This window comes from Mustela erminea, chromosome 10 (genome assembly GCF_009829155.1).
Source record: "Mustela erminea isolate mMusErm1 chromosome 10, mMusErm1.Pri, whole genome shotgun sequence".
Lineage (NCBI taxonomy): Eukaryota > Metazoa > Chordata > Mammalia > Carnivora > Mustelidae > Mustela > Mustela erminea.
The window spans coordinates 4696882-4714598 of record NC_045623.1 but is presented as its reverse complement, the minus strand read 5'-3'; the positions used below and the strand labels follow the sequence as shown (position 1 = coordinate 4714598).

At 54.9% G+C, this 17717-nt stretch overlaps 2 protein-coding genes across 3 annotated transcripts; both read right to left on the bottom strand.

The window, feature by feature from the left end:
• Nucleotides 1–5061: 5061 nt before the first annotated feature.
• Nucleotides 5062–9400, bottom strand: LOC116567354 (ral guanine nucleotide dissociation stimulator-like). The gene is made up of 9 exons (XM_032302353.1): nt 9347–9400; nt 8905–9120; nt 8439–8542; nt 7860–7929; nt 7176–7247; nt 6652–6726; nt 6012–6044; nt 5509–5630; nt 5062–5330 (listed from the first exon to the last, which is right to left on the bottom strand). The coding sequence occupies exons 1-9, from the start codon at nt 9398–9400 to the stop codon at nt 5294–5296; spliced, it is 783 nt and encodes a 260-aa protein (XP_032158244.1). The 3' UTR covers nt 5062–5293.
• Nucleotides 9118–16234, bottom strand: LOC116567701. Of its 2 annotated transcripts, XM_032302945.1 has the most exons (6): nt 15160–16234; nt 14184–14292; nt 13599–13697; nt 11934–12118; nt 10404–10597; nt 9118–10230 (listed from the first exon to the last, which is right to left on the bottom strand). In XM_032302945.1, exons 1-6 carry the CDS (start codon nt 15318–15320, stop codon nt 9791–9793), a joined length of 1188 nt encoding a protein of 395 aa, XP_032158836.1. In that variant the 5' UTR covers nt 15321–16234; the 3' UTR covers nt 9118–9790. The 2 variants fall into 2 exon arrangements, with proteins under 2 accessions (XP_032158836.1, XP_032158837.1); XM_032302946.1 differs by lacking the exon at nt 15160–16234 and having other exon boundaries at nt 13599–13817; nt 14184–14527.
• Nucleotides 16235–17717: the final 1483 nt, after the last annotated feature.

The following is a 17717-nucleotide window of genomic DNA, read 5'->3' as shown; positions in this document are numbered from 1 at the left end:
TTCTGCAGGTTCTTCTGTGGGAGAGAGGGCAGGGCCGTGTCTGAAGGGGAGCTGGAGAGCTCTCGCACGTCCACGACTGAGATGGAGACCCTGCCCCTAGTCATCCCTCAAGTGAACAAAGGGATGGATGTCATGCAGCATCCACCTTCCAGCCACTACTATCCATGCCACCTTTCTGGAAAGTTGTAGTGAGGCCCTTGGAAAGGATGGAGGGGGCGCACCTGTAGTCACTCCTGTGGCACGTAGGGATATTACCTGCTTGGGGTGAGTCACCTTGAAGAAAAAAAGGGTTTGCCCCCTGTCAAGAGTGCTCCGAAATGACGAGAAGGGCATGAGGACTGCAACTGGTGAAAGCCTGTTTGAAAACCTCTTTAGGGCTGAAAGGGGTAGAATGTCCTGAGCATTGCCTCCTCGTGAATAGGCTATGTCATTTCCTTGCTTGAGGGAAGAAAAGAAATCATCCCGTATTTTCCACATTGAAAATCAAGGAAACACAGAACCTTGGATTGTATTTTGTTGTTGTTGTGGAAAGTCAGTAAGCCACCGTACAGTACCTCATCAGCTTCCGAGGTAGTGCCCAGCTGTTCATCAGTTGCGTTTCACCCCCAGTGCTCATCCCATCGCGTGCCCTCCTTTATGCTCCTGCCCGAATTGTCCCATACCCGCACCCACCTCCCCTCCAGCAACCCTCTGCTTGTTTCTTTGCTTTTTTTTTAAATTTAATTTTTCTTTATTTTCAGCATAACAGTATTCATTATTTTTGCACCACACCCAGTGCTCCGTGCAATCCGTGCCCTCTATAACACCCACCACCTGGTACCCCGACCTCCCACGCCCCCGCCCCTTCAAACCCCTCAGATTGTTTTCCAGAGTCTATAGTCTCTCAAGGTTCACCTCCCCTTCCAGTTTTCCCCAACTCCCTTCTCCTCTCTAACTCCCCATGTGCTCCCTGCTATTTGTTAGGCTCCTCTGCTTGTTTCTTAGGGAAGTGCCTCGCATCGTTTTTCTCCCTCTCTGGTGGCTTCCCATTCAGTTTTCCCTCCCTTCCCCTGTGATTATCAAATGGCTTCAGGCGTAGGTGGAACTTAAGACCCAGGGCAGGGGATCCCAGTGGGCTTTCTTTCAGTGAGGTTATTGTGTACCTTTCCATGTTTGGCCGCATTTCGCTTTTCCTGGGAACTGACCCATTCCAGTGATATGTGTCCATTGTGTGTGGGGGGACGGGGGTTCTTCATTCTTGCTCAGGGAGTTGGGATCCTGAAGCTGGTGTCAGGAGAACCTCCTCTGTGTTCCTGTTCCACTGGTGCCCTTGTGGGGCCTCCCTTTCCTTCTCTGGAAGACGATGAGAGATCCAGTTGTGCAATGTTTTCCAGAAGGCCCTCTAGCTCCAGTCTTCCAGGGGCTAGAAATAGCCAGCTTTGGTTTAGTCCACCAAACACGGGGTAGCAATATTTCCTTCAACTACTTCATGAAGACACACAACCAAGTAGAATGGACATACCAGAGGAGCGTAGCTCCAAGGGGACGTGGGTGAAATGCTTTTACGACAGCCAATATCATAGGAAGGTGTGCTTTTTCTGTGATCACAGAGGTGGGCACTGGCCTTTCCATATCAACAGATGTCACTTTTGTCTTTGGGCTCTTTCATTGATCTTTAATGTGCATTCACGTACAGCCTGAGGAGACCTGATTGGGAAAGTCTCAGAGCGTAATCTCATCTTCGATCTCCTAATACCCACCTTTCAAAGACAATTTTGAAAATACAGTCTAATGGACGTACAGTATTTTCGTCGTTTCAGTTGAAGAGTAGGGATTCAGGAGTTCTGTATGTGACTCCGTGCTCAGCACAATAAGTGTCTTCTTAATCCCCACCCCCTCTTCCACCCATCCGCCCACCTGGTCCCCACTAGTATGTTCCCTATATTTGAGCCGGTGTTTCTGATCGCCTCTCTTTCCTGATTCCCTTTATTCTTTTCTGTTTCTGAAAAGTCACACATGAATCAAAGCCCATGTTAACAGAACACCCACGGATGTGAAGTCTTCCGTCTGTATCTTGGTCTGTGTGAATTGTGGAGAAGAGACCACCAGGTTCGGTCCACAGTGGCTCCCAGGGTTCCCCATCCCTGCTCTGTCCCTGCCTGTCTCTCCTCTGAGCGGTTGCTGAAAGGTTTCTGACCGAGGGAACATAGGGCAAGAGATGGTCTTTGACAGCTTCAAGCTTTCATGACCAAACCCGTTGTCACTTCCCTGGGACTCTCTTGTGTTCCATTGCTTTCTGCCCAGTATCCCGGAACTTGGCAAGCCAGCACTGGTGTTTCGAATGGCCTTGCACAGAGGCCACAGTGGAAGCAGCGTAGGAGTGCCCAGGCTACTAGGGAGAAAGGGACTCAAGCTCAGGATTTCGCTTCCACTGAGCAAACTGTCTTTCCTGCCATCCTGCCTCCCTAGACTCTGGAGGAGAAGAGGAGGAGAGGCCTGTGGGGGTGGACCAAGCCCTGCCTGGCTGTTGATCTTCCTGACAATCAAACACCTCTTTGTGGCTGCCAGACTGTTGCCCATCGATCTCTTCCTGGTGGTGAAAGAGAGGACGTTTTGTCCACTGGTCCGCTGGCAAGTTGTCTCTCGGTGTGCTCCGGGGACAGGTGGCCGGGGCATTAGCTGCGAGCATGCTGGAAGTGCAGAGTGTCAGGTCCCTCCCAAGGGTACTCAGTCGGAATCTGCCCTTTGCCGAGAAACCCTGGGCATCAGGGTTTCTGAGAGGGTCGTCCCCCCAAAAGCACTGTGGAATGTTCCACAGAGGGATCGCTAATGGGCCACCTTGATCCACCAGCGGGGAAGGGGTGGTTGTTTCCTGGGCCCTTTGGGCCATTTCTCTCTGCCGAGAACCCCCTGAAGGGTTGATTCCCCAGTGGCCCTGGTGGGGATGGTTCTGGAAGAATGGAAAGAACACCCCCCAGGCTTGGACTTAGAGTCGAGATGGAAGCTAAGCCTGCACCCAACAGCAGGAGCTCCAACTCGCCCCGGCTGAGCGACTGCTCAGGATCTCTGTGTTGTGCTTTGGCTAGGTCCTTATGTGTCAGCTGATGGTATTGGGGATTTTTCTTGTGGTGCTGGATCCTGTCTTCTTAGATTCCCTGGCGCTGTATCTGCAAGGTTGGGGACCCTTGGCGTGTCCTTTTGCTTCCATGTAATTTTGGACATCGTCTTTGGATTCCGGGTTGACCCAGTGCTGGTTGGGTAGCATGTAATTGAACTTCCATGGATTCGTGGTCTCTCCAGCGTTGCTCTTAGGGTTCATTTGGCGTTCCATAGCATCGTGCTGAGAAAAGATGCGTGGGATGATATCCATCTTTTGGAGTTTGTTGGGACTTGCGTTGTGCCCTAACGTGTCATCTACTCTGGAGAATGTTCCATGTGCACTGGAAAGCACTGCGGAGGCTGCTGTTTCAGGGTGGAAGGTTCTGCATCTACGTGTTCAAACGGGTGCATCCCTCAAAGCCATAGATTCCTTGTTGATTGTCAGTTTGGATCCTGTGTCCATTAGCAGATGTGGGGTGTTAGAGTCCCCCACTGCATGGTACTGATGTCAAAGGTGACTTTATGTTTGTTATGCACTGTTGGATACCTTTGGGTGCTCCCATGGTGCGTGTCTACATATTTTGAGATGCTCTCTCCTATTACATGGCCTCCCTTGCGTGGAAGTAGTGTCCTTCTCTGTGGCTTCGTACCTCCCCCCTTTGGTTCAGAGTCTGTTGTGTCTGGAGAGAAGGATTCCTACCCTTGCTTCATTTCGCATCCATTTGCATGATAGATGCTTCTCCCCTGCTCACATTCCATCTGTGTGTTGGTCTACCGTGTCAGGCGAGTTCCCCATTTCAGACAAGTGAGTGGAACATGGGTGTGTCACCTGGTGGATGATGGAGACCAGGGACTTCAGAACCACCTGGACCTGACAGTGCCCTTGGCCAGCCAGGAGAGTGTGGGGGTTCTCTGGTCAAGGATCTGAACCTTTATCCTGGCAAGGGAGAACCAATCTCTGCTCCATCAGGCCCCAGCCAGGGAGCAGTGGCTACCATGGACCTGACCAAGAGGGTCAGGGGCCTGAAGGGCCCCACGGCCTTGCCAAGAACTGTGTAAGGAAATGCAGGATGGCTGGACATCCTAGCACCTAGGTCAGCATAGATGTGAATAGAGCCAGGGACACCTCCCAGTTTCTTTAGTTTTTCTCCAGCCTCACCCCAAAGAAGCAGGGAAAAGGAATCCAGAGATCCTGGATAAGGATCCCAGGGGGATTCCAGTCTTGGTAAAGGGTGAACCTGCAGAGCCTATAGGGAAACTGAGGACGGGATGTCCTGCCTGCCCTTCTTCCATTTACAAAATATCTTCCTCAGGTTTTGCAGCTTCCACAGGCAGGGTTGGATCTCTTTGCATGTGTTTTCCCTACATCGTGCTGATGCAATTCAGGAGACTGAACTCGACAACCTTCAGTCCCAAATCCTGGGTCCAAACCCACACAAACACACGCACACATACAAAATCCCCAAGGAAGCAAGACATCGTCCTCCTTGCTTTAGAGGGGAGAGAAGCAGCCCCTCTCCTGGGCAGCACGTAGCTCTGGGGAGGGGAAGGAACTCTCCAGGACTCTCCTGGTCAGGGTTTGTTGCCTTCCTGGGGAAGGACCTGCAACGTCTCCATCTCAGGGGTCCTGAGAGCTGTCTCTGCTGTTTGCCCAGATGCCTGACACAGAAATGAACCTGTCCTCTGAGGAAACGGCATTTGGAGGTGCCACCAGTAATGAGTAGTGCCAGCAGAAGTGAGGAGGGCTGGCTCCTCTCCTGTCTGCCCCATTGAATAGCTGCTGACTCTGTAAGCTTTCTGGGTTCAGGAATGAAGAAGAGAGTCTGTACACGTTGTACCTTACCGTAGGAAATAAAAGAACCAAACGCACACGTGGGCAGGTAGAGGAGAAAATAAAAACCTTTATTATTATTATTATTATTACTATTATTATTTTGGTAAGAAAACTTTAATCCCAAGGGTTCTCATTCCTTTTTGTTGTTGTTGTTGTTGTTGTTGTGGTTAAATAACAGCCCTTTAATTATATTCAATATTGCCCCCTCCAGAACAAGTAATTCTGTAGGGGAGAGGAAGGGGTGTTGAGCAGTGGATAGGGCTCGTGCACCACAAGTAGCCCAGGGGCCGAGGGGCAATCCTTGGCTCAGCCAGTGTGCACGGGTTCAGGTCTGATGGTGGCTGTAGCCAGTGGTCCTGGTGCTTGTGTTCTGCTGGCCAGCTAGGACCGCGGCTCCAGCTGGCATGACAGGTTGTAGCTAAGGACAGAGGGACACCTGTGAGTTGAGCAGCAGCTGGCATTCAGGAGTCCCTCCCAGGGTTTTCCCACAGCTGGTGTCTGGCTGCCCAGGGAGCCCTAGAAGGAGGATCCCAGGCGGGGCCAGCAGAAAGAGTCCACCCCGACGTCGCCTGACCCAGCTCCTGAGTGGGCCTCACCTGTCATCCTCGCTGAGCCGCTCCACAGCCCAGAACCAGGCCGTGAATGGATGCTGGGGCTCTAGGCAGTAATTCTCTGCCGCCGCCTGGAGCAGCATGATGTCCGTGAGGACTCGGTATTCCTGGGCCGGGAGAGAGGCACAGGATGCACCCCGAGCCTGGGTGGGGAAGCTACAGGGCCAGGTGAGGGCCGAGCAGCGGGACAGGGGACGGGTCCTGGGTCTTGGCACACATGACCACCCTCCTGCATGCAACTTCATCTGGTCCCAAACTGTTCTCAGAGGCTAGTAGAATTAGCCCCTCCTCCATCAAGGGAAGTTCTCCTTGATGCCCTTCTGGATCCCTACTGACTGACTCGATGGGTCTTGCATTTCATTCTTAGCAACCTGTCCCAGGAAATGGGAGATGGAGGGGAGTGGATGGAGCCAAGCAATGTTCTTCCCAGGGGCGTCTCTGATAGGGGCTGCCTGCCCTTCCCTACAGCCAGGGCTACGTATGCTCACCTTATTCTTTTTGCGGTGGTTGATCTCATTGCCCTGGAAAGCAGACAACCATTGTCCTTCAGAAAGAGGCCCCCGGTCAGTCCTAGCACCTTACACCCACCCGTTCTGAGGCTGCGCGTAGGCCAGGACCCAGGAGGGGGCCGCCAAGCCACACACACAATGAGACTGGGGCTAGGGCAAGCCCTGGGGTCCAGAGGAAGGAAGACTGGGGGCTGGTGAAAGGGCTCCAGGTCAGCACCCTGCAGCACAACACTCTGTGGTGACTGAAGGGAGCGGCAGACGCCTCAGGCAGGCAGGGCCTGCTGGGCTCCTGAAGTGTGGCTGATGTGCAGGGTCCTGACTTCACTGTCCCCGACAGGCAAGGTCTGAGGGAGAGGCTGCAGCCCATGCACACAGAGCGCATGCAGCTTCACCTTCAGGATGCGCTGGTGCTTCCCCAGTCTTGGGCCACCCGTCTGGGTGCAGACTCCCTTCCCTCAGCACTGAGATGGGCAAGAGATGCCAGTTCTTAGGGGCGGCTGTGAGGCTGTGGGGAAGGGAGGTGTCCGAAGGACTCAGAGCTCAGGGCTCAGTCCGGGGACTCTCTGCTCCCTGTCCTCAGGACTCTGGTCCCTCCTCCACAATCCTCAGGCTCACCCACCTCCAGGTAGTCCTCCATTGCTGTATCCAGCACCACCAGGTCGGAGAGGAAAGTGCCAAGGTATGGGACGACACCCTGTGTCATGAGGGGTAGGTTTGTCATGAGTCCCTGCTGTCTGGTGCCCACAGGGGCCCTCCCCGAAAAGACTTCAGCGTCCTGGCCCACCCCACTTTCCCACATGGAAAAGGGCCTAGGACCCTTAGTTGCTTCCCCTGGATTCGCTTTCCCCTCACCCTCCCAGAACATCAGACTCCTCCTAATCCCCTCCAGGGCCTGCTTTTTGAAATTCAAAAAACCACTGGCTATGGAGCCCTGGGCCCCTCCCCAGCCCCAAATCCATTCTCTACCCAGCCTGCTAGACTACTTCCTCCTGATCACCAGGAAAGAAGACATTGAGCAACTGTGGCGGCAGGAGGTGGAGCTGGAGTGGCAGGTCCCACCTGTCCTGATCTGGACGCTTCTAGCCCTCAGGGAGGAGCCCCTCTCCCCTGGCCTTGGAGGCCCTGTCCCTCAGGCACACTCACCTTCTTCGGCAGCCCCTTCCGCGCTCTCTGCAGCTGCCTCCCCAGGCTGGCCAGTTTATTCGAGGGCCGCTTCTAGAGGGCCAAGGACAAGATCCTTGAGAGCAGAATAGCCTCAGTCCCCTTGCGCCCACCGTCTTTGACTGCAGACCCTAGACGTCCGACCTACGTCTGCTGATACTGACGCTCCTTTCCCCTGAAGCATGCCACGAGTCCTTCTAGAACAATCTCAGCTCCCCCATTCAGTCCATGGGGGACCTGGAGCTTGGAGCCTGGCCTCCCTGAGCCTGTTTTCCCATGGGCAGAAGGGGGAACTCCACCTACCTCCTGCGGTCTCCTGAGAACTCAGGATCCTCTTACGATCATCATTTTTGTGGCCCACAACCCATCCCCACCCCATCTCTGAGCAGGGGCCTGTCCTCTGGGCTGTCCGCGTTCATGTGGGCCCCCATGTGGACCTTCTCGATGGACACAGAGAGACCTGAAATCTAGCCTAGGGAGTCTGGATGGGCAGCACCCGCTTGTCCCAGCCCCAGGGGGAATCTTCAGCCCAGGCTGTCAGCACATTCCTGCCAAAGGCTTCTGCTCCCCGAGGAATGCTTCAGGCCATTCCCTACTTCATTCACACATGATCATGCCTCCTCCCACCCCTCTCCTGTCCTTGGAGCCCTGCACATCCCGTGCTACCTTGATGAGTAGTTCCCTGCCCTGGGGGTTGTCTTCTCTGCAGAGCTTTTGGAATGTTCGGAAGCTCTTCCTGAAGAGAGGGAAAGAAGTTAGGCTCAGGGGAGTCCTAACGTGGCAGGGTAGAGTGCGAGTCCCTTTACTTGGAGAAGCCCCGCATGTCCACGGGGCTGGCTGAGGGTTTGCTCTGGGCTGCTCTGAGCACTGGGGTCTTGGTAGGACATGGGAGGGAGTTCTCCTGGGCGTCCCCCTGGGCGTCCCTTCCCAGCTTAATTGAACAGCTCGGTTTGGGTGGGGTTCTGGCTGAACCATGGGCAGAGACTTCAGTGGCTGCCAAGTCACCACGTGGAAATATGGAATTCGGCTGAGGCCAGGGTGGGGCATGGAGGACATTGGATTTCTCAAGCAGGAGGCCTGGTGGCCTGTTCCCCAGGAAGGCTGAGAGGAGCAGCCCCGGGCCCAGGTCCTTTGGTCAGGGTTTGCTGCCTCCCAGGAGGTCCAAGCTGACTGAGGGGGGCAAAGGACAGGCCTGTGGGAGATCCCGCCTCCATCCTGGTCCCTCCTGCAGAGAAGCCTCCTCACCTGGAAACGTTGTCCCATGTCCTCTGCAGGCGGTGAATGGAGGCACTCTGCAGAGCCGCCAGGATGGCACGCAGGGAGGAGTAGTTCCCTAGGATCTGACAGGCCTGGGGGAGGGAAGAGAAGGAGCTGTCAGTGGGAGAGCAGGAGCCCCAGATGCTCGAGAGCTTTAGTGCCCCCCTCGGTTTAGGGCTCCCCCACGGGTGAAGCTGATGTCCAGGGAGCTGCAGAAGGGCACAGGTCAGCCCTAAAGAGGAACACTGCTGGCGAGAGGGAGGATTTTCCCTCACTGCAAAGGAGGAGTCACGTGGGAACTGAGCGTCCCAGCATTGGGCCATGCCCCCGGGAGGAAGAGCCTAGAGACCACAGGCCTTAGAGCAGGGCCTTCAGCCCTGAGAAGGGAGCAAGACAGAAGAGCAGTTCCCGAGGCTCAGGAGAGCCTCAGGGAGCTGGGCCTCCCACAGCATACCTTGGCCACCCGGATCCAGTGGCCCACCACCGCGGCCCTGTCCCGGGCTGTCATGCTTGGGTCGCCAAGGCACGTGGTGACGATGCAGCTGGCCACAGCATTGAACTGGGCGATGGTGGCCCGGACTGTGGGTGCCAGGTGCTCGTTGCCAGGCCTGTTCCTCCGGGACCAGACGGAGCCCAGGCACTGCTGGGGCACCACCTTCTTGAACAGCTCCTAGGGGACAGGGGGAGGTGTGTTGAGCCCCACACATGTTCGCCCATGCAAGACTCATGTCCTCGGGAGGGGTCCCAGGTCAGAGCTGGAGCTCAGGAGGCTGCGAATGTGGCCGGAGCCTGCTTAGAGAGCCTGGATTTCATGCCCCTCTTCTTCTCCGAGGGAAGCCAGTGCGGGATGCCCCAGGAGCCAAGAGAGGCAAGGGAAGGGAGGAAGGCGTGTGCACCCTGATCATTCCATGTCCAGGGGGCCGCTCCAGGTGGTGCTCCCAAGGGGGCATCTCCTCCTCCAAATGCTCATCCCTGCGGTCCCTGTCTCCTTTCAGGTGCCCATTGTCACCTGGTGGCTGAAAGCATGGCTTTCCGTGTCTAGGCTGTCCTTCAGGACGCATCAGATGCCTAAGCCAGGTTGATGGTGCTCAGGCTCCCAGGCAGATGGGTGGGCGGCCCATGGACGGGATTGCACACAGGGAGCTGCCCTCCTCCCCGCGGGGGACCAGAGCCTTCCCATGTACGGGCTCTCGCTTCTGACTCATTGCATCTGCGTGGTACCTCTGCCTCAGTCCTTCTCAGTGTCTGTGTCCACAGTCCGCAGCTGGACAGTGAAAGCTCAGGTCTAAAAACCCTGATGGGTTTCCCCGGTCGGTTAGGGCTGCAGCTGAGATCTGGCCCTATATCCTAGGAGTCCACATCAGGGAAAAGCCGGTATAGGGCAGCGGAGAGCAGAAGACAAGCCGGCCCTGCCCTCCTACCCTGGGGGCCCAGCTGCTCACCGCATCCATGTAGGTGAGCTGCTCTGCCACCAGCTTGGGAGGGAAGTCCAGGAGGTCAGGCTCCTTCTCTTTGAGCCGCTTCTTGGGTTGGCAGGATGCCTCTGCGGCTGGAGTGGGCTCAGTGGCACCTGAGACAGCTGGCGTGCAAACTCCCAGGCAAGCCGATGGCCCAGCCGTCTGTGCCTCAGGACCCGGCGACCATCCGTAACGTAGGAGCCCCTGTTCCAGTTCTGGAGCAGCCGGTGGAGGGGAGGCTGGCTCGGACCCTGAAGGTGATGGCTGATGCAGAGCCAGGGTTGCCTCTCGCTCCATGGGAGGCTCTTTGGCCGGCTCAGCTGCTGGAACGCGTCGCATAGCGGACACGGGGGTGGGAGTAAGGGGAACGATTCAGCCACATCACTGACACTCCATGTGCCTTTCCCTGAACAGGACGGATCCCATGGCCTTTCAAGGAATACCCAGCCCATGAGCCCCATCCCAGATGGCCTTCCCAGCTTGCAATGCCCCTTACCCTCCGCCTCAGCCTCTGTGAGCTGCAGAAGTTCCCGCTGCCTCAGCGGAACGGGGGCATGGGTGTTCAGGTCCCGGTCATGCCACGTGACGTGCACATAGGCCCCCTTGACCTCCACATGGGCAGTGTGCAGGGACTGCCCGATATCCTGCCATGTCTGCTCAGGCCAGGTTCCCAAGATGGGACACAGAGTGCTGGGGAAAGTCATATGTGGGGCAGAGTCAGAGACCCGGCCTTCCCTTCCTTTTCCACGCTACTCCCACAGCACCATTCTTTCGGTGTGGGCCCCACAGAATGGCGCCAGCCCACTTGCAACCCCTCTGGAGCTGTCCTTGCTGACTGCTGACCACGTGGGATGAGGGAGGGACCTCCCACAGGTCTGTCCTTTGGCCCCTCAGTCATGCATCCTCCCTGCAGACCAGTGTGTGGGCTTTGGTGGGAGGCCGACGGGTGAGTGGTCCGGTCCCCACCCTTTCTGTCCTTGGCCCCACTTGTGGTGGTCAGCGGAGGTGGATATGGATAGGGGCAGGCGGAGCAAGAATGGACCATCCAAGGGATGGCTGTTGTAGGCACCAACTCAGCCCCCAATGGGCTCTGCTTCCCAGAGTGCTTGGCATCCCGTCCACACCTGTCTTGGACTCTTTGGCTTCTTCAGAGGAAGCCGCCCCACTAAGCTCTCCCGTGGAAATCGAGAGTCCTGGGAGATCCATGGTTCTGAACATCCCTGGCCAGCAACATCCCCTGTCGCCTCCCACCCTGCTCTGTGGAGGCAGCAGGACCTCCTCTGTCACCCAAAGACCTATCCTGTTCTTCCTTGATCGTAGAGTGCATCCTCGTGGTCCCAAGAGAGGTGGATCCATTCATCCCTAGAGGAGGTCACAGAGATGCCCCATCTGATGAACGCTAGACATGCGTGCTTAGGATGTGGAGAGTGCCTATGTGACCCTGGGACGAGAATGGAGACCCAGACATTGTCTCTACGTTACCCATTCACTGCTCTTGGTGACTAGAGAGTGCCTGCATTCCTAGGTGCTTAAGAGCCATGATTGAATGAAATCATCCCAAACAAGACTTTGCAAATCCTGAGTGGCCCTTGGCCTGCTCTGCCTGCTCCCAGTGTCCCCTCGACCTGGGCACATAAAGGACCACAGTCAGGACCAGCTAGATGGCATCTCAGAGGTCCTTTGCCAATAGGAAAGCTGCCAGCTTTCCGTTTCCTTTCTATAGACCCAGAGGGACCACAGGCCTGTGAGGGTTGAGCCTGAACGCGTCTTCCCTGGAGAGGGAAATGTTCAGCGTGAAGATGCCCAGCATGTCCAGCAGCCCTTTCTGCAGAGCCGGGCCCCAGAGAGGCGCGTGCCATGTTTCCTCCCATGACTCCCTGCAGTCGCCCTACGAGGTTCATCCTCTTAGCACCTCCACTTTTCCGGACAGGAGAGGGAAAGTCAGAGAGGTGCAGTGACATTCCCAAGACCTACAACTAGTAGACGGAAGGCTCCCCCTTGTGCTGGCTATGGGGTGGGCACTCACCTAGGGAACTGCTGATCCAGGACCTGCTGGGCTGACGTGAACATCTGATAGATGGAGCACATGGTGGTGACGTTTGAGAGGCTTCTATCCGGGAAGGATAGCAGCAGGGAGTGTCCCCATCTCTGCACTGCGCCTTCTCTGAGCGCCAGCATCGTGCAGGCCTCGTCCGGGGACAGGGATGATGCCTTTTCCAGCAGGCAGACAAGGGGGCGGGGTGGGGAGCAACATAGTCAGCTTCAACGCCGTGAAGCCCCAGGAAGAGCAGGGTCTGGAGCTCAGACTGCATCCTCCCATCCCTTTGGGAACTTGGGCAAGACGACGAGGGACTTGTGTGCCCACCCAGAAAAAAGGTTCTTGGCTGAAAACCTAAAACCAACCTCCAAAGGACCCATCTAGGCTTAAATGTACTGGTGACTTCAACATGTGCGGTTAGCTGGACAGCAATAGCCTGTCTGTCTCTTCCTAGCCTGTCTGAAGATCTGTATGTGTATGCCATGGAGTCATGAGGAAGGAGCCCTACTGTCGAGAGGAGAAAAGAGAGGTTGAGAATCTGCAAGCCTGCTCAAGATCATCCGCGTTGGGTCTGAGATCTGTCCAGAGCATGGGCTGCATGGCATTTCGCCTATGCTGCTGCGGTTTGGCCTGTTGCTGTCAGGGGCAGAAAGGTTCAGGGGGAAACCACCTTCCTTGGCAGGCCCCAGGGCAGCCAGTTGTGTCTAGTCTGGGTTGTGGCCTGGCCCCGGTCATCTCTGGGTCCTGAGACTGGCCATGAACCTGGGCCCGTTCTCACCCCAGACCAGGACTGGATGTTGTTGGCGGCCTGAGGTCCCTGCTGCTTGTCAAGGGAGATGGAGTAGCTGAAGCCTTGCAGCAGCTCATGCCAGATGTCTTGGGTGGAGCTCTGAAAAGACAGAGCCAGCTACCTGGGCCAGGAGGCATCGGAGGCCTTCCACCCAATCTTTGGGTCTACGGTCTGGCAGATGGAGTGACCCAAATCATCTGTGAGGACCCTTGAGGTGCCCGTTCCTTGCAGCATTGCTGGAATGGCAAGCAATTTGAGTCACGTCAAGTTCCAGCAGCAATGCTAGACCGAGTCACTGTGGCAGACCACGTCCTTTAGGGGGGACTGTGAGGACCTAGAGGGAAAGAGCCTGTGAGCTGGTGGACCTCCTAGGATTCGATGTGTTCTGAGAGATGATACATTCCAGAAAGACCTGTAGAATGGCTTGATCCCTCTGGCCCTTTTGTAGGTGCAATCACCCTATCTGGTATGAGGATTTAGAAGGGCGTGGGCCAGTTCTCCAGAACCCAGCTGGGTTCTCCACAGGTTAGCTGGCATGAGTAGGGAAAATCGTAAAACCCGTGGGAAAAGGCCAAGATACTCATGGCTTCGTGAAAAGCAACACAAGGCCAGAGGAAAGAAAACAAAACAACTACCCCCCATGCCACGGAAAGCATTCACTCTCTTCTCTACCAGTCCCACGTAGGTGAAGAGTGTCTTCCTCCCTTACTTACCCATAGGTGGTGGCATATGTGCGGAGGTGTGGGTTACTCTGGGGTGGGGCCGGTGGAATAGTCAAGTGGAAACACTCTGGGAAGGCCCCAGGTTTGTCCCCATCGTTGCATGGGGGCCCTGGGTGTGGAGGAGCTTCTTCCTATTCTCACCTCAGAGCAGCACTGATCCTGGGACACCTGACCCTTGTCCAGCGAGTTGGAGTCGTTGAAGTCCCCAGCCAGCTCATTCACAGTCTCTGGGGTGCAGCTCTGAAAATGCAGTGCCCCATAGACACAGGGCCAAGAGCCATTAGCAGCCTCCCGGAACATTGCCACCAGGGGACACCCCCACTAGACATCGTGTTCTCCAGTTCAGGCTAAGAGGGATGGCTGAAAAGACATCGAGCAAGGAGGTAGCCAGAGGACACTCTAAGTAAGGCTCATGACTACCATGAGCCTTATCATTGTGTCAGCCCTCCCCTTTTCATCCAGCCTGCTATGACCTGGGGTATGAACATGACAGATGGGTCCAGCCTCCAACACCAGGCAGCTTGCTTCTGCCCAGGAAGGGCATATCCCTCATCCCCTGTCCCCACTTCTACAAACACACACACACACACACACAGAGAGAGAGAGAGAGAGAGAGAGAGAGAGACGCGCTCCCACACAGTAAGGGACAGTGGTGTGTGCCCGCTGAGGTGGGACCACAGTTGTTGCCCGCTCTCCAGTGGGCTGCCCAGAGCTGCCTTGTGTTACCTGTTGGTGTCTCCGGCCCCATGACCAGAAGCTTCGGAAAAGAGGGCTGAAGCGCTGTCTGCAACTGCAGTAATGTCTCTGGCTCTGGGCTCCCGTGGGCCCAGCGCCCCTGGAAGTAGGAAGACAACAACTGAACATGGTGTTCTGTCGAAGGTCTCCACTCAAGTGTGCTGGAGAGCAGGTTGCCCTTTGAAAGTGGGTGCCTGGTTACCAGAGTTCTAAGTTCAGTTGGGGCCTATCATGAAAAATATGAGGTCACGCTTTCAGGATTCTAATACCTGGGGCCCTTCTTAAAGTCACCCCCTCTCTGCAGCCCCTTCACTTGACTCTTGACCTCTCTTCCCCGGGACTGTGAGCCAAAAGTGCCAGAGGCACCATGCTCTGGAATTGGCACTCAGGTCCTCCCTTTCAGGAGACAGAGCTGAAGTCAGACGTTTGTTCTCTGTCCTTTCCCACTCCTGTGTCCTCAGTCATTGTGGGTCTCCCCTAGTGCCCACATTCCCAACCTGCATAGTGGGGACCAGGGAGAATCTAGTTCCTTGGGACATCTTAGGGTGTATGTAGACCGTATTTGGGGTATGTGTGCGACGGTGTCACGGGAATCAGAGGCACACATAGAAGGCCAGATGAATTGCAGGAAGGGGTGGGACGTGGCCTGGAGGAACGTTCCGAGGAGGCCTGGGTCCCGGCTTTGTGTCGTTTTGGAACCGTCCCTTTCCCTCTTGGCGTCATTATAATGGGGCACCATGATGGGGTGGAAATGCACGAAGATGCAGACTTTGTCATCCTCGGTAGTGAAACGGTTCAGTTGTTTCCCACATAGCTTTAGAATGAGACCTCTTTGCCTCGTTCTGGTATATGAGGGGAGCAGCCTTCACAGTGGCTCCCAGGGATCCTGACCTGTGGTGGAGGCATCACTCTCTCTCCAAGCTCTGGGTGGTTAGCGAGTGGCTTCTGAGCCACGCGATGTACTTACTCAACGGGATGAAATAGCATGCCTCGTGTTTCTCTAGATGTCAGGCAAGGAGTTTCGCACTTCCTAGTTTCTTTGCTCATGGTCCACTTCTCCCTTGTTCCCCTTTTCTTCTCGGACTGTGAAGCGAAAAGCATGCCCAGATGGTTGGGGCTGCCATCCATCGAGGCTCACAGTGCCAGGAACGGAGGCAGTGGCAAGGCCAACATGCGCCCAGAAACTCAGATTCTGAGTTGAATGGCTCCCCGAATGATGGGTGCTAAGGTGGGGAAAATCCTCTGCTAGTCCAGCCTCAGTCACAACCACGGGCTCACAAGTATGGTGATGTGGAGGAAGCATGCGAAATTGTGCCTCCATTCCTCTTCTGCAACAACTGTGGGGCATTCAGTCCATGCATTTGAAGATGCAGGGTATTGGGGCAATGCCGTTGCAGAGGGACAAGAGATCGCTACCTGTCTCCCAGGCCTGAGGCCCTGTCCCTGCCTTCCTCACTACCCTCTGCTCTGCTCCCAGTTGCTCTCCAGCCACACTGGATGCCTCTTTCATGTCCTCTGGCCAACCCGGCTTCTGGTAGTGAGGCTCTAAGGCAGAGGTGCCTTCCCTCTTCATGACACAGGGCAGCCAGACTTGTGCGGGACTAGCTCCCTTGTTTTCATTCTGTCCTCAGCACTGTCCCCCTCAGTGAGGCCTTTCGGGCCTTTCTCTCCAATGACTCTGCAGCCTTCTTTCAGAGTATTCTTCGTTTGTCTCACGGAACGCTTGCTCTTTTCTTTCGCACGGCACTGTTTGGTGCGTTGGTCCATCTCTAGACTGTGGGACCCTCCATACTGTGTTGCACAGTGACTTGTCCCAGTGTGCATTCCCACGGATGGTGTCCAAGGGTTCCCTGTTCTCCGTGTCCTCACCGGCATTTGTTAGCTCCTATGCTCCCAACCAACAATCTACCGTAGGATCCCAGAGTTCCACGCCTGGGAACATACTCCTAGACAGCCAAGGAATATGTCCAAGAACTCCCTGCGCCCACCCCCATGGTCAAGAATCCTTGTGAACACCACTTATTCTGGTCATCCTTTCAGGGCCTAGGAAAATGAAGTCATTGTGTTGTGTAGCTGAGACGTGCACAGTGCTCGATGTCAGTTCTTTCAACCCAACTGGGGCCGAAAATATTTTACTATTCATAATGAGCGTCAGGAAAGTTGACTTGGTAAAGGAATGACACGTAAGCAAAACTGGAAACAGCAGAAGCTAAAGTCAGTAGATGACGACAGGCATAGGAACACCCAAGCCCCTTGCATCAACAATGGGTTCTGAGTGGGGGAAAAAAATCAGGGAAGGAAAAATCAAGCAGACGAAGGAGAATGTTCAGTTTGGGTTCTGTTTCAAAACATGATCAAGGAATAACAGGTCTCAAGAAATTAACTCTGAAAAATACCTTCTCACATAAAGTTGTCCCGGGTGGGGCAATTCTGTTTTTCAACCTCGAAGTAGGCACAGAAGGACATTTTGTTGGCTCCATGTTGTCTCAAGGACAACGGCAGAAGTCGAATGGCTGAGAGAGGACCTACCTGGAAAGGGTATAGAGGGCCAGATGAAATGGTCCTGTGTTCATTTCTCCATCTTTGCAGCTTTTCAGTGCAATTTAGTTTTAGGTCGTGAAGTCCATGAAGTTCACGGAGTACATTCTAAATGTCTTTAAAAGCATTAATGTCTTTGTCCAAGCTCCCTGGAACCCACCTTCCCATCTCCTTGGCATCTTGTCCATCTAAAGCTCTTTAGCATGCGTCAGACTCTTCCCGCGAGCGCCTCCTTCCAGCCCTTGGCAAACACCATTCTACTTTCTGTCCTTCGGCATCCACTCTAGGCAGGTCCTAAGAGTGGAGTCAAAGTTGGTTATCTTCATGCATACTCCTCTCACTTAGCATACCCTCCTCAACGTTCGCCCATGGGGTGGCGCATGTCAATGTTTTTGTCCTCTTTACCGAATGAATACTATCCCAACGTCTGTATAGACAACATCTGTTCCTCCCTGGACAGATACTTGGATTGCGTTCATGGGTTAGCTTTTAGGAACCATGCTGCCATGAGAAGGTGTGCTCAGATAAGTCTCCAGGACCATACTATACTGTTCATGAATGTGGGTACCTAGCACAGAAGGGCAAGTACTAAAACGCATGGTAGTGCGGAAGTTGATTTTTTAAAAACAGTCTATTTATTCATTTGTCAGCGTGAGAAAGAGGCATGCAGAAGCAGGAGAAGTGGCAGGCAGAGCAGGCAGGGGAGAAGCAGGCTCCCGGCGGAGCAAGAAGCCCGATGCGGGACTCCATCCCAGGATCCTGAGACCGTGACCTGAGCCGAAGGCAGGCACTCAACAGACTGAGCCACCCAGGTGTCCCACTAAAGTTGATTTTTGTGAAGAGCTGTCATACTGATTTCACAACCATGCCCTTAAACATTCCTACCACACCCAATCAGCAAGGTTCCTAATTCTCTCTATCTTTGCCATGGCTTGGTCTTTTCCTTTCTCCCGAGTGTTTTGTTTTGTTTTGTTTTGCTTTGTTGTG

Coding starts and splice junctions, on each gene's coding strand:
- LOC116567354 (XM_032302353.1), bottom strand. CDS start 9,400: ATGCCCCCTTGGGAGCACCACCTGGAGCGGCCCCCTGGACATGGAATG. Junction 8,543..8,904: donor ACTGGATCCGGGTGGCCAAG/GTATGCTGTGGG, acceptor TCCCTCCCCCAG/GCCTGTCAGATCCTAGGGAA. Junction 7,930..8,438: donor ACATGGGACAACGTTTCCAG/GTGAGGAGGCTT, acceptor CCCTCTCTTCAG/GAAGAGCTTCCGAACATTCC.
- LOC116567701 (XM_032302945.1), bottom strand. CDS start 15,320: ATGGATGGCAGCCCCAACCATCTGGGCATGCTTTTCGCTTCACAGTCC. Junction 12,119..13,598: donor AGGATCAGTGCTGCTCTGAG/GTGAGAATAGGA, acceptor CTGCTGGAAAAG/GCATCATCCCTGTCCCCGGA. Junction 10,598..11,933: donor CTGGATCAGCAGTTCCCTAG/GTGAGTGCCCAC, acceptor GACTTTCCCCAG/CACTCTGTGTCCCATCTTGG.